The 12,133-nt window shown below is 59.7% G+C and overlaps 2 protein-coding genes across 5 annotated transcripts; both read right to left on the reverse strand.

Annotated features, from left to right (window-relative positions):
- Window positions 1-2,054: 2,054 nt before the first annotated feature.
- LOC132389273 (keratin-associated protein 5-1-like) lies at window positions 2,055-7,071 on the reverse strand. 2 transcript variants are annotated; one of them, XM_059961769.1, is made up of 3 exons: window positions 5,876-7,071; window positions 3,600-5,459; window positions 2,055-2,494 (listed from the first exon to the last, which is right to left on the reverse strand). In XM_059961769.1, the coding sequence occupies exons 1-2, from the start codon at window positions 6,150-6,152 to the stop codon at window positions 4,729-4,731; spliced, it is 1,008 nt and encodes a 335-aa protein (XP_059817752.1). In that variant the 5' UTR covers window positions 6,153-7,071; the 3' UTR covers window positions 2,055-2,494; window positions 3,600-4,728. The 2 variants fall into 2 exon arrangements, with proteins under 2 accessions (XP_059817752.1, XP_059817751.1); XM_059961768.1 differs by having other exon boundaries at window positions 3,600-7,071.
- A 16-nt stretch (window positions 7,072-7,087) lies between these two features.
- LOC132389272 (loricrin-like) lies at window positions 7,088-11,932 on the reverse strand. 3 transcript variants are annotated; one of them, XM_059961765.1, is made up of 3 exons: window positions 11,846-11,932; window positions 11,107-11,777; window positions 7,088-9,776 (listed from the first exon to the last, which is right to left on the reverse strand). In XM_059961765.1, exons 2-3 carry the CDS (start codon window positions 11,479-11,481, stop codon window positions 8,631-8,633), a joined length of 1,521 nt encoding a protein of 506 aa, XP_059817748.1. In that variant the 5' UTR covers window positions 11,482-11,777; window positions 11,846-11,932; the 3' UTR covers window positions 7,088-8,630. The 3 variants fall into 3 exon arrangements, with proteins under 3 accessions (XP_059817748.1, XP_059817747.1, XP_059817750.1); XM_059961764.1 differs by having other exon boundaries at window positions 7,088-11,777; XM_059961767.1 differs by having other exon boundaries at window positions 11,107-11,932.
- Between the last annotated feature and the right edge of the window lie 201 nt (window positions 11,933-12,133).

The following is a 12,133-nucleotide window of genomic DNA, read 5'->3' on the forward strand; positions in this document are numbered from 1 at the left end:
AAGGGCCTGTACTGTGCTGTATTGTTCTATGTTCGTCCCTCTCCCCACCCACTCCACTCATCACTCTCCGCCTCCCCACCACGTTCCTCTCCCCCAACCTCTCGTCCCTCTCTGCCATCAACTTCCCTTCCCCTCAGCATTGCCCCTGAACAGCCCCTCCACAACCCCCTGAATAACACCTGCTCACATACCACTACACAGCCACGCCCCTTAGAGCATTTCCACACACCCCCTGAACGGCATCTCCCCCACACCCCCTGAACGGCATCTCCCCCACACACCCTGAACAACGTCTCCCCCCACACCCTGAACAACATCTCCCCCCCACACCCTGAACAACATCTCCCCCACACCCTGAACAACATCTCCCCCCCACACCCTGAACAACATCTCCCCCCACACCCTGAACAACACTCCCCCCACACCCTGAACAACGTCTACCCCACACCCCTGAACAACGTCTCCTCCACACACCACTGAACAACGTCTCCCCCACACCCCTGAACGGCATCTCCCCCACACACCCTGAACAACGTCTCCCCCCACACCCTGAACAACGTCTCCCCCCACACCCTGAACAACGTCTCCCCCCACACCGCCGAACAACGTCTCCCCCACACACCCTGAACAACATCTCCCCCCACACCTGAACAACCACTCCCCCCACACCCTGAACAACCACTCCCCCACACCCTCAACAACGTCTACCCCACACCCCTGAACAACGTCTCCCCACACACCCTGAACAACGTCTCCCCCACACCCCTGAACAACGTCTCCCCCACACCCACTGAACAATGTCTCCCCCACACCCCTGAACAACGTCTCCCCCCACACACTGAACAACGTCTCCCCCACACACCCCTGAACAACATCTCCCCCCCACACCCTGAACAACCACTCCCCCATACCCTGAACAACATCTCCCCCCACACCCTGAACAACCTCTCCCCCCACACCCTGAACAACCACTCCCCCACACCCTGAACAACCACTCCCCCCCACACCCTGAGCAACGTCTCCCCCCACACACTGTACAACGTCTCCCCCACACACCCTGAACAACGTCTCCCCAACACACCCTGAACAACATCTCCCCCACACCCTGAACAACGTCTCCCCCCACACCCCGAACAACGTCTCCCCAACACACCCCGGAACAATGTCTCCCCCCACACCCTTGAACATCTCCCCCACAGCCCTGAAAAACATCTCCCCACACCCCTGAACAACTCCCCCCCACACCCTGAACAACATCTCCCACCCACACCCTGAACAACAACACCCCCACACACCTTGAACAACCACTCCCCCCACACCCTGAACAACGTCTACCCCACACCCCTAAATAACGTTTCCCCCCACACCCCTGAACAACGTCTCCCCCACACCCACTGAACAACGTCTCCCCCACACCCCTAAACAACATCTCCCCCCACACACTGAACAACGTCTCCCCCACACACCCCTGAACAACGTCTCCCCCACACCCTGAACAACATCTCCCCCACACCCCTCAACAACCTCTCCCCACACCCTGAACAACGTCTCCCCCCACACCCCTGAACAACGTATCCCCACACACTGAACAACATCTCCCCCACACACACCTGAACAACGTCTCCCCCACACCCATGAACAACTCCCCCCACACCCCTGAACAACTCCCCCCCACACCCTGAACAACAACACCCCCCACATCCTGAACAACATCTCCCCCACACCCTGAACAACTCCCTCCCACACCCTGAACAACATCTCCCCCACACACACTGAACAACATCTCCCCCACACCCCTGAACAATGTGTCCCCCCCACACCCCTGAACCTCTCCCCCACACACCCCCAAACAATGTCTCCCCCCCACACCCCTGAACAACGTCTCCCCCACACCCTAAACAACAACTCCCCCCCACATCCTGAACAACATCTCCCCACACACCCTGAACAACGTCTCCCCCCACACCCCTGAACCTCTCCCCCACACACCCCCAAACAACGTCTCCCCCACACCCCTGAACAACTCCCCCACACCCTGAACAACGTCTCCCCCCACACCCTGAACAACATCTCCCCCACACACCCTGAACAATGTCTCCCCCCACACCCCTGAACCTCTCCCCCACACACCCCCAAACAACGTCTCCCCCACACCCCTGAACAACTCCCCCCACACCCTGAACAACGTCTCCCCCCACACCCTGAACAACATCTCCCCCACACCCCTCAACATCTCCCCCACACCCCTGAACAACGTCTCCCCCCACACACTGAACAACGTCTCCCCCACACACCCCTGAACAACATCTCCCCCACACACCCCTGAACAACGTCTCCACCACACACCCTGAACAACGTCTCCCCCCACACCCTGAACAACGTCTCCCACCACACCCTGAACAACAACTCCCCCACACCCTGAACAACCACTCCCCCCACACCCTGAACAACCACTCCCCCCCACACACCCTGAACAACCACTCCCCCACACACACTGAACAATGTCTCCCCCGACACCCCTGAACAATGTCTCCCCCCACACCCCTGAACAACGTCTCCCCCCCACACCCTGAACAACATCTCCCCCCACACCCTGAACAACCACTCCCCACACCCTGAACAACATCTCCCCCCACACCCCTGAACAACCTCTCCCCCCACACCCTGAACAACCACTCCCCCCACACCCTGAACAACCACTCCCCCCCACACCTGAGCAACGTCTCCCCCCACACACTGTACAACGTCTCCCCCACACACCCTGAACAACGTCTCCCCAACACACCCTGAACAACATCTCCCCCCACACCCCGAACAACGTCTCCCCCCACACCCCGAACAACGTCTCCCCAACACACCCCGGAACAATGTCTCCCCCACACCCTTGAACATCTCCCCCACACCCTGAACAACATCTCCCCACACCCCTGAACAACTCCCCCCCACACCCTGAACAACATCTCCCACCCACACCCTGAACAACAACACCCCCACACACCTTCAACAACCACTCCCCCCACACCCTGAACAACGTCTACCCCACACCCCTGAATAACGTTTCCCCCCCACACCCTGAACAACGTCTCCCCCACACCCACTGAACAACGTCTCCCCCACACCCCTAAACAACATCTCCCCCCACACACTGAACAACGTCTCCCCACACACCCTGAACAACGTCTCCACCACACACCCTGAACAACGTCTCCCCCCACACCCTGAACAACGTCTCCCACCACACCCTGAACAACATCTCCCCCACACACCCTGAACAATGTCTCCCCCCACACCCCTGAACCTCTCCCCCACACACCCCCAAACAACGTCTCCCCCACACCCCTGAACAACTCCCCCCACACCCTGAACAACGTCTCCCCCCACACCCTGAACAACGTCTCCCCCCACACCCTGAACAACGTCTCCCCACACCCCTCAACATCTCCCCCACACCCCTGAACAACGTCTCCCCCCACACACTGAACAACGTCTCCCCCACACACCCCTGAACAACATCTCCCCACACACCCCTGAACAACGTCTCCACCACACACCCTGAACAACGTCTCCCCCCACACCCTGAACAACCACTCCCCCCACACCTGAACAACCACTCCCCCCCACACACCCTGAACAACCACTCCCCCACACACACTGAACAATGTCTCCCCCCACACCCCTGAACAATGTCTCCCCCCACACCCCTGAACAACGTCTCCCCCCCACACCCTGAACAACATCTCCCCCCCACACCCTGAACAACCACTCCCCCACACCCTGAACAACATCACCCCCACACCCCCTGAACAACATCTCCCCCACACCCCTGAACAATGTCTCCCCCCACACCCCTGAACCTCTCCCCCACACCCCCCCAAACAACGTCTCCCCCACACCCCTGAACAACTCCCCCCACACCCTGAACGTCTCCGCCCACACCCTGAACAACATCTCCCCCCCACACCCTGAACAACCACTCCCCCACACCCTGAACAACATCTACCCCACACCCCTGAACAACGTCTCCCCCACACCCCTGAACAACATCTCCCCCCCACACACTGAACAACGTCTCCCCCACACACCCTGAACAACGTCTTCCCCCACACCCCTGAACCTCTCCCCCACACACCCCCAAACAACGTCTCCCCCACACCCCTGAACAACTCCCCCCACACCCTGAACAACGTCTCCCCCCACACCCTGAACAACCACTCCCCCACACACCCTGAACAACCACTCCCCCACACACCCTGAACAATGTCTCCCCCCACACCCCTGAACAACGTCTCCCCCCCACACCCTGAACAACATCTACCCCCCCACACCCTTAACAACCACTCCCCCACACCCTGAACAACATCTCGCCCACACCCCTCAACATCTCCCCCACACACACTGAACAACATCTCACCCACACTCCCTGAACAACCTCTCCCCCACACCCCTGAACAACGTCTCCCCCCACACCCCTGAACCTCTCCCCCACACACCCCCAAACAACGTCTCCCCCACACCCCTGAACAACTCCCCCCACACCCTGAACAACGTCTCCCCCCACACCCTGAACAACATCTCCCCCACACACCCTGAACAATGTCTCCCCCCACACCCCTGAACCTCTCCCCCACACACCCCCAAACAACGTCTCCCCCACACCCCTGAACAACTCCCCCCACACCCTGAACAACGTCTCCCCCCACACCCTGAACAACATCTCCCCCACACCCCTCAACATCTCCCCCACACCCCTGAACAACGTCTCCCCCCACACACTGAACAACGTCTCCCCCACACACCCCTGAACAACATCTCCCCCACACACCCCTGAACAACGTCTCCACCACACACCCTGAACAACGTCTCCCCCCACACCCTGAACAACGTCTCCCACCACACCCTGAACAACAACTCCCCCCACACCCTGAACAACCACTCCCCCCACACCCTGAACAACCACTCCCCCCCACACACCCTGAACAACCACTCCCCCACACACACTGAACAATGTCTCCCCCCACACCCCTGAACAATGTCTCCCCCCACACCCCTGAACAACGTCTCCCCCCCACACCCTGAACAACATCTCCCCCCCACACCCTGAACAACCACTCCCCCACACCCTGAACAACATCTCCCCCCACACCCCTGAACAACCTCTCCCCCCACACCCTGAACAACCACTCCCCCCACACCCTGAACAACCACTCCCCCCCCACACCCTGAGCAACGTCTCCCCCCACACACTGTACAACGTCTCCCCCACACACCCTGAACAACGTCTCCCCAACACACCCTGAACAACATCTCCCCCCACACCCCGAACAACGTCTCCCCCCACACCCCGAACAACGTCTCCCCAACACACCCCGGAACAATGTCTCCCCCCACACCCTTGAACATCTCCCCCACACCCCTGAACAACATCTCCCCCACACCCCTGAACAACTCCCCCCCACACCCTGAACAACATCTCCCACCCACACCCTGAACAACAACACCCCCACACACCTTGAACAACCACTCCCCCCACACCCTGAACAACGTCTACCCCACACCCCTGAATAACGTTTCCCCCCCACACCCCTGAACAACGTCTCCCCCACACCCACTGAACAACGTCTCCCCCACACCCCTAAACAACATCTCCCCCCACACACTGAACAACGTCTCCCCCACACACCCCTGAACAACGTCTCCCCCCACACCCTGAACAACATCTCCCCCACACCCCTCAACAACATCTCCCCCACACACTGAACAACATCTCCACCACACACCCTGAACAACCTCTCCCCCACACCCTGAACAACGTCTCCCCCCACACCCCTGAACAACGTATCCCCCACACACTGAACAACATCTCCCCCACACACACCTGAACAACAACACCCCCCCACATCCTGAACAACATCTCCCCCACACCCCTGAACAACTCCCTCCCACACCCTGAACAACATCTCCCCCACACACACTGAACAACATCTCCCCCACACCCCTGAACAATGTGTCCCCCCACACCCCTGAACCTCTCCCCCACACACCCCCAAACAATGTCTCCCCCCACACCCCTGAACAACGTCTCCCCCACACCCTAAACAACAACTCCCCCCCACATCCTGAACAACATCTCCCCCACACACCCTGAACAACATCCCCCCACACACCCCTGAACAACGTCTCCCCCCACACACTGAACAACGTCTCCCCCACACACCCCTGAACAACGTCTCCACCACACACCCTGAACAACGTCTCCCCCCACACCCTGAACAACGTCTCCCACCACACCCTGAACAACATCTCCCCCACACACCCTGAACAATGTCTCCCCCCACACCCCTGAACCTCTCCCCCACACACCCCCAAACAACGTCTCCCCCACACCCCTGAACAACTCCCCCCACACCCTGAACAACGTCTCCCCCCACACCCTGAACAACGTCTCCCCCCACACCCTGAACAACGTCTCCCCCACACCCCTCAACATCTCCCCCACACCCCTGAACAACGTCTCCCCCCACACACTGAACAACGTCTCCCCCACACACCCCTGAACAACATCTCCCCCACACACCCCTGAACAACGTCTCCACCACACACCCTGAACAACGTCACCCCCCACACCCTGAACAACCACTCCCCCCACACCCTGAACAACCACTCCCCCCCACACACCCTGAACAACCACTCCCCCACACACACTGAACAATGTCTCCCCCCACACCCCTGAACAATGTCTCCCCCCACACCCCTGAACAACGTCTCCCCCCCACACCCTGAACAACATCTCCCCCCCACACCCTGAACAACCACTCCCCCACACCCTGAACAACATCACCCCCACACCCCCTGAACAACATCTCCCCCACACCCCTGAACAATGTCTCCCCCCACACCCCTGAACCTCTCCCCCACACCCCCCCAAACAACGTCTCCCCCACACCCCTGAACAACTCCCCCCACACCCTGAACGTCTCCGCCCACACCCTGAACAACATCTCCCCCCCACACCCTGAACAACCACTCCCCCACACCCTGAACAACATCTACCCCACACCCCTGAACAACGTCTCCCCCACACCCTGAACAACATCTCCCCCCCACACACTGAACAACGTCTCCCCCACACACCCTGAACAACGTCTTCCCCCACACCCCTGAACCTCTCCCCCACACACCCCCAAACAACGTCTCCCCCACACCCCTGAACAACTCCCCCCACACCCTGAACAACGTCTCCCCCCACACCCTGAACAACCACTCCCCCACACACCCTGAACAACCACTCCCCCACACACCCTGAACAATGTCTCCCCCCACACCCCTGAGCAATGTCTCCCCCCACACCCCTTAACAACCACTCCCCCACACCCTGAACAACATCTCGCCCACACCCCTCAACATCTCCCCCACACACACTGAACAACATCTCACCCACACTCCCTGAACAACCTCTCCCCCACACCCCTGAACAACGTCTCCCCCCACACCCCTGAACAACGTCTCCCCCACACCCTGAACAACAACTCCCCCCCACACCCTGAACAACAACTCCCCCCCACATCCTGAACAACATCTCCCCCACACACCCTGAACAACATCTCCCACACACCCCTGAACAACTCTCTCCCACACCCTGAACAACATCTCCCCCACACACCCTGAACAACATCTCCCCCACACCCCTCAACATCTCCCCCACACCCCTGAACAACGTCTCCCCCCACACACTGAACAACGTCTCCCCCACACACCCCTGAACAACATCTCCCCCACACACCCCTGAACAACGTCTCCACCACACACCCTGAACAACGTCTCCCCCCACACCCTGAACAACGTCTCCCACCACACCCTGAACAACAACTCCCCCCACACCCTGAACAACCACTCCCCCCACACCCTGAACAACCACTCCCCCACACACACTGAACAATGTCTCCCCTCACACCCCTGAACAATGTCTCCCCCCACACCCCTGAACAACGTCTCCCCCCCACACCCTGAACAACATCTCCCCCCCACACCCTGAACAACCACTCCCCCACACCCTGAACAACATCTCCCCCACACCCCCTGAACAACATCTCCCCCACACCCCTGAACAATGTCTCCCCCCACACCCCTGAACCTCTCCCCCACACCCCCCCAAACAACGTCTCCCCCACACCCCTGAACAACTCCCCCCACACCCTGAACGTCTCCGCCCACACCCTGAACAACATCTCCCCCCCACACCCTGAACAACCACTCCCCCACACCCTGAACAACATCTACCCCACACCCCTGAACAACGTCTCCCCCACACCCCTGAACAACATCTCCCCCCCACACACTGAACAACGTCTCCCCCACACACCCTGAACAACGTCTTCCCCCACACCCCTGAACCTCTCCCCCACACACCCCCAAACAACGTCTCCCCCACACCCCTGAACAACTCCCCCCACACCCTGAACAACGTCTCCCCCCACACCCTGAACAACCACTCCCCCACACACCCTGAACAATGTCTCCCCCCACACCCCTGAGCAATGTCTCCCCCCACACCCCTGAACAACGTCTCCCCCCCACACCCCTGAACAACGTCTCCCCCCCACACCCTGAACAACATCTACCCCCCCACACCCTTAACAACCACTCCCCCACACCCTGAACAACATCTCGCCCACACCCCTCAACATCTCCCCCACACACACTGAACAACATCTCCCCCACACTCCCTGAACAACCTCTCCCCCACACCCCTGAACAACGTCTCCCCCCACACCCCTGAACAACGTCTCCCCCACACCCTGAACAACAACTCCCCCCCACACCCTGAACAACAACTCCCCCCCACATCCTGAACAACATCTCCCCCACACACCCTGAACAACATCTCCCACACACCCCTGAACAACTCCCTCCCACACCCTGAACAACATCTCCCCCACACACCCTGAACAACATCTCCCCCACACCCCTGAACAATGTCTCCCCACACACCCCTGAACCTCTCCCCCACACACCCCCAAACAACGTCTCCCCCCACACCCCTGAACAACGTCTCCCCCCACACACTGAACAACGTCTCCCCCACAAACCCCTGAACAACATCTCCCCCCCACACCCTGAACAACCACTCCCCCCATACCCTGAACAACATCTCCCCCCACACCCCTGAACAACCTCTCCCCCCCACACCCTGAACAACCATTCCCCCCACACCCTGAACAACCACTCCCCCCCACACCCTGAGCAACGTCTCCCCCCACACACTGTACAACGTCTCCCCCACACACCCTGAACAACGTCTCCCCAACACACCCTGAACAACATCTCCCCCCACACCCCGAACAACGTCTCCCCCCACACCCCGAACAACGTCTCCCCAACACACCCCGGAACAATGTCTCCCCCCACACCCTTGAACATCTCCCCCACACCCCTGAACAACATCTCCCCCACACCCCTGAACAACTCCCCCCCACACCCTGAACAACATCTCCCACCCACACCCTGAACAACAACACCCCCACACACCTTGAACAACCACTCCCCCCACACCCTGAACAACGTCTACCCCACACCCCTGAATAACGTTTCCCCCCCACATCCCTGAACAACGTCTCCCCCACACCCACTGAACAACGCCTCCCCACACCCCTAAACAACATCTCCCCCCACACACTGAACAACGTCCCCCACACACCCCTCAACAACATCTCCCCCACACACTGAACAACATCTCCACCACACACCCTGAACAACCTCTCACCCACACCCTGAACAACCTCTCACCCACACCCTGAACAACGTCTCCCCCCACACCCCTGAACAACATCTCCCCCACACACACCTGAACAACGTCTCCCCCACACCCATGAACAACTCCCCCCACACCCCTGAACAACTCCCCCCACACCCTGAACAACAACACCCCCCCACATCCTGAACAACATCTCCCCCACACCCCTGAACAGCTCCCTCCCACACCCTGAACAACATCTCCCCCACACACACTGAACAACATCTCCCCCACACCCCTGAACAATGTGTCCCCCCACACCCCTGAACCTCTCCCCCACACACCCCCAAACAATGTCTCCCCCCACACCCCTGAACAACGTCTCCCCCACACCCTAAACAACAACTCCCCCCCACATCCTGAACAACATCTCCCCCACACACCCTGAACAACATCCCCCCACACACCCCTAAACAACGTCTCCCCCCACACACTGAACAATGTCTCCCCCACACACTGAACAACGTCTCCCCCTACACACTGAACAACGTCTCCCCCACACACCCCTGAACAACGTCTCCACCACACACCCTGAACAACGTCTCCCCCCACACCCTGAACAACGTCTCCCACCACACCCTGAACAACATCTCCCCCACACACCCTGAACAATGTCTCCCCCCACACCCCTGAACCTCTCCCCCACACACCCCCAAACAACGTCTCCCCCACACCCCTGAACAACGTCTCCCCCCACACCCTGAACAACGTCTCCCCCCACACCCTGAACAACATCTCCCCCACACCCCTCAACATCTCCCCCACACCCCTGAACAACGTCTCCCCCCACACACTGAACAACGTCTCCCCCACACACCCCTGAACAACATCTCCCCCACACACCCTGAACAACATCTCCACCACACACCCTGAACAACATCTCCCCCACACCCTGAACAACAACTCCCCCCACACCCTGAACAACCACTCCCCCCACACCCTGAACAACCACTCCCCCCCACACACCCTGAACAACCACTCCCCCACACACCCTGAACAACTCCCCCCACACCCTGAACAACGTCTCCCCCCACACCCTGAACAACCACTCCCCCACACACCCTGAACAATGTCTCCCCCCACACCCCTGAGCAATGTCTCCCCCCACACCCCTGAACAACGTCTCCCCCCCACACCCCTGAACAACGTCTCCCCCCCACACCCTGAACAACATCTACCCCCCCACACCCTTAACAACCACTCCCCCACACCCTGAACAACATCTCGCCCACACCCCTCAACATCTCCCCCACACACACTGAACAACATCTCCCCCACACTCCCTAAACAACCTCTCCCCCACACCCCTGAACAACGTCTCCCCCCACACCCCTGAACAACGTCTCCCCCACACCCTGAACAACTCCCCCCCACACCCTGAACAACAACTCCCCCCCACATCCTGAACAACATCTCCCCCACACACCCTGAACAACATCTCCCACACACCCCTGAACAACTCCCTCCCACACCCTGAACAACATCTCCCCCACACACCCTGAACAACATCTCCCCCACACCCCTGAACAATGTCTCCCCACACACCCCTGAACCTCTCCCCCACACACCCCCAAACAACGTCTCCCCCCACACCCCTGAACAACGTCTCCCCCCACACACTGAACAACGTCTCCCCCACACACCCCTGAACAACATCTCCCCCCCACACCCTGAACAACCACTCCCCCCATACCCTGAACAACATCTCCCCCCACACCCCTGAACAACCTCTCCCCCCCACACCCTGAACAACCATTCCCCCCACACCCTGAACAACCACTCCCCCCCACACCCTGAGCAACGTCTCCCCCCACACACTGTACAACGTCTCCCCCACACACCCTGAACAACGTCTCCCCAACACACCCTGAACAACATCTCCCCCCACACCCCGAACAACGTCTCCCCCCACACCCCGAACAACGTCTCCCCAACACACCCCGGAACAATGTCTCCCCCCACACCCTTGAACATCTCCCCCACACCCCTGAACAACATCTCCCCCACACCCCTGAACAACTCCCCCCCACACCCTGAACAACATCTCCCACCCACACCCTGAACAACAACACCCCCACACACCTTGAACAACCACTCCCCCCACACCCTGAACAACGTCTACCCCACACCCCTGAATAACGTTTCCCCCCCCACATCCCTGAACAACGTCTCCCCCACACCCACTGAACAACGCCTCCCCACACCCCTAAACAACATCTCCCCCCACACACTGAACAACGTCCCCCACACACCCCTCAACAACATCTCCCCCACACACTGAACAACATCTCCACCACACACCCTGAACAACCTCTCACCCACACCCTGAACAACGTCTCCCCC

The sequence above is a fragment of the Hypanus sabinus genome, unplaced genomic scaffold (genome assembly GCF_030144855.1).
Source record: "Hypanus sabinus isolate sHypSab1 unplaced genomic scaffold, sHypSab1.hap1 scaffold_521, whole genome shotgun sequence".
NCBI classification, from domain to species: Eukaryota; Metazoa; Chordata; class Chondrichthyes; order Myliobatiformes; family Dasyatidae; genus Hypanus; species Hypanus sabinus.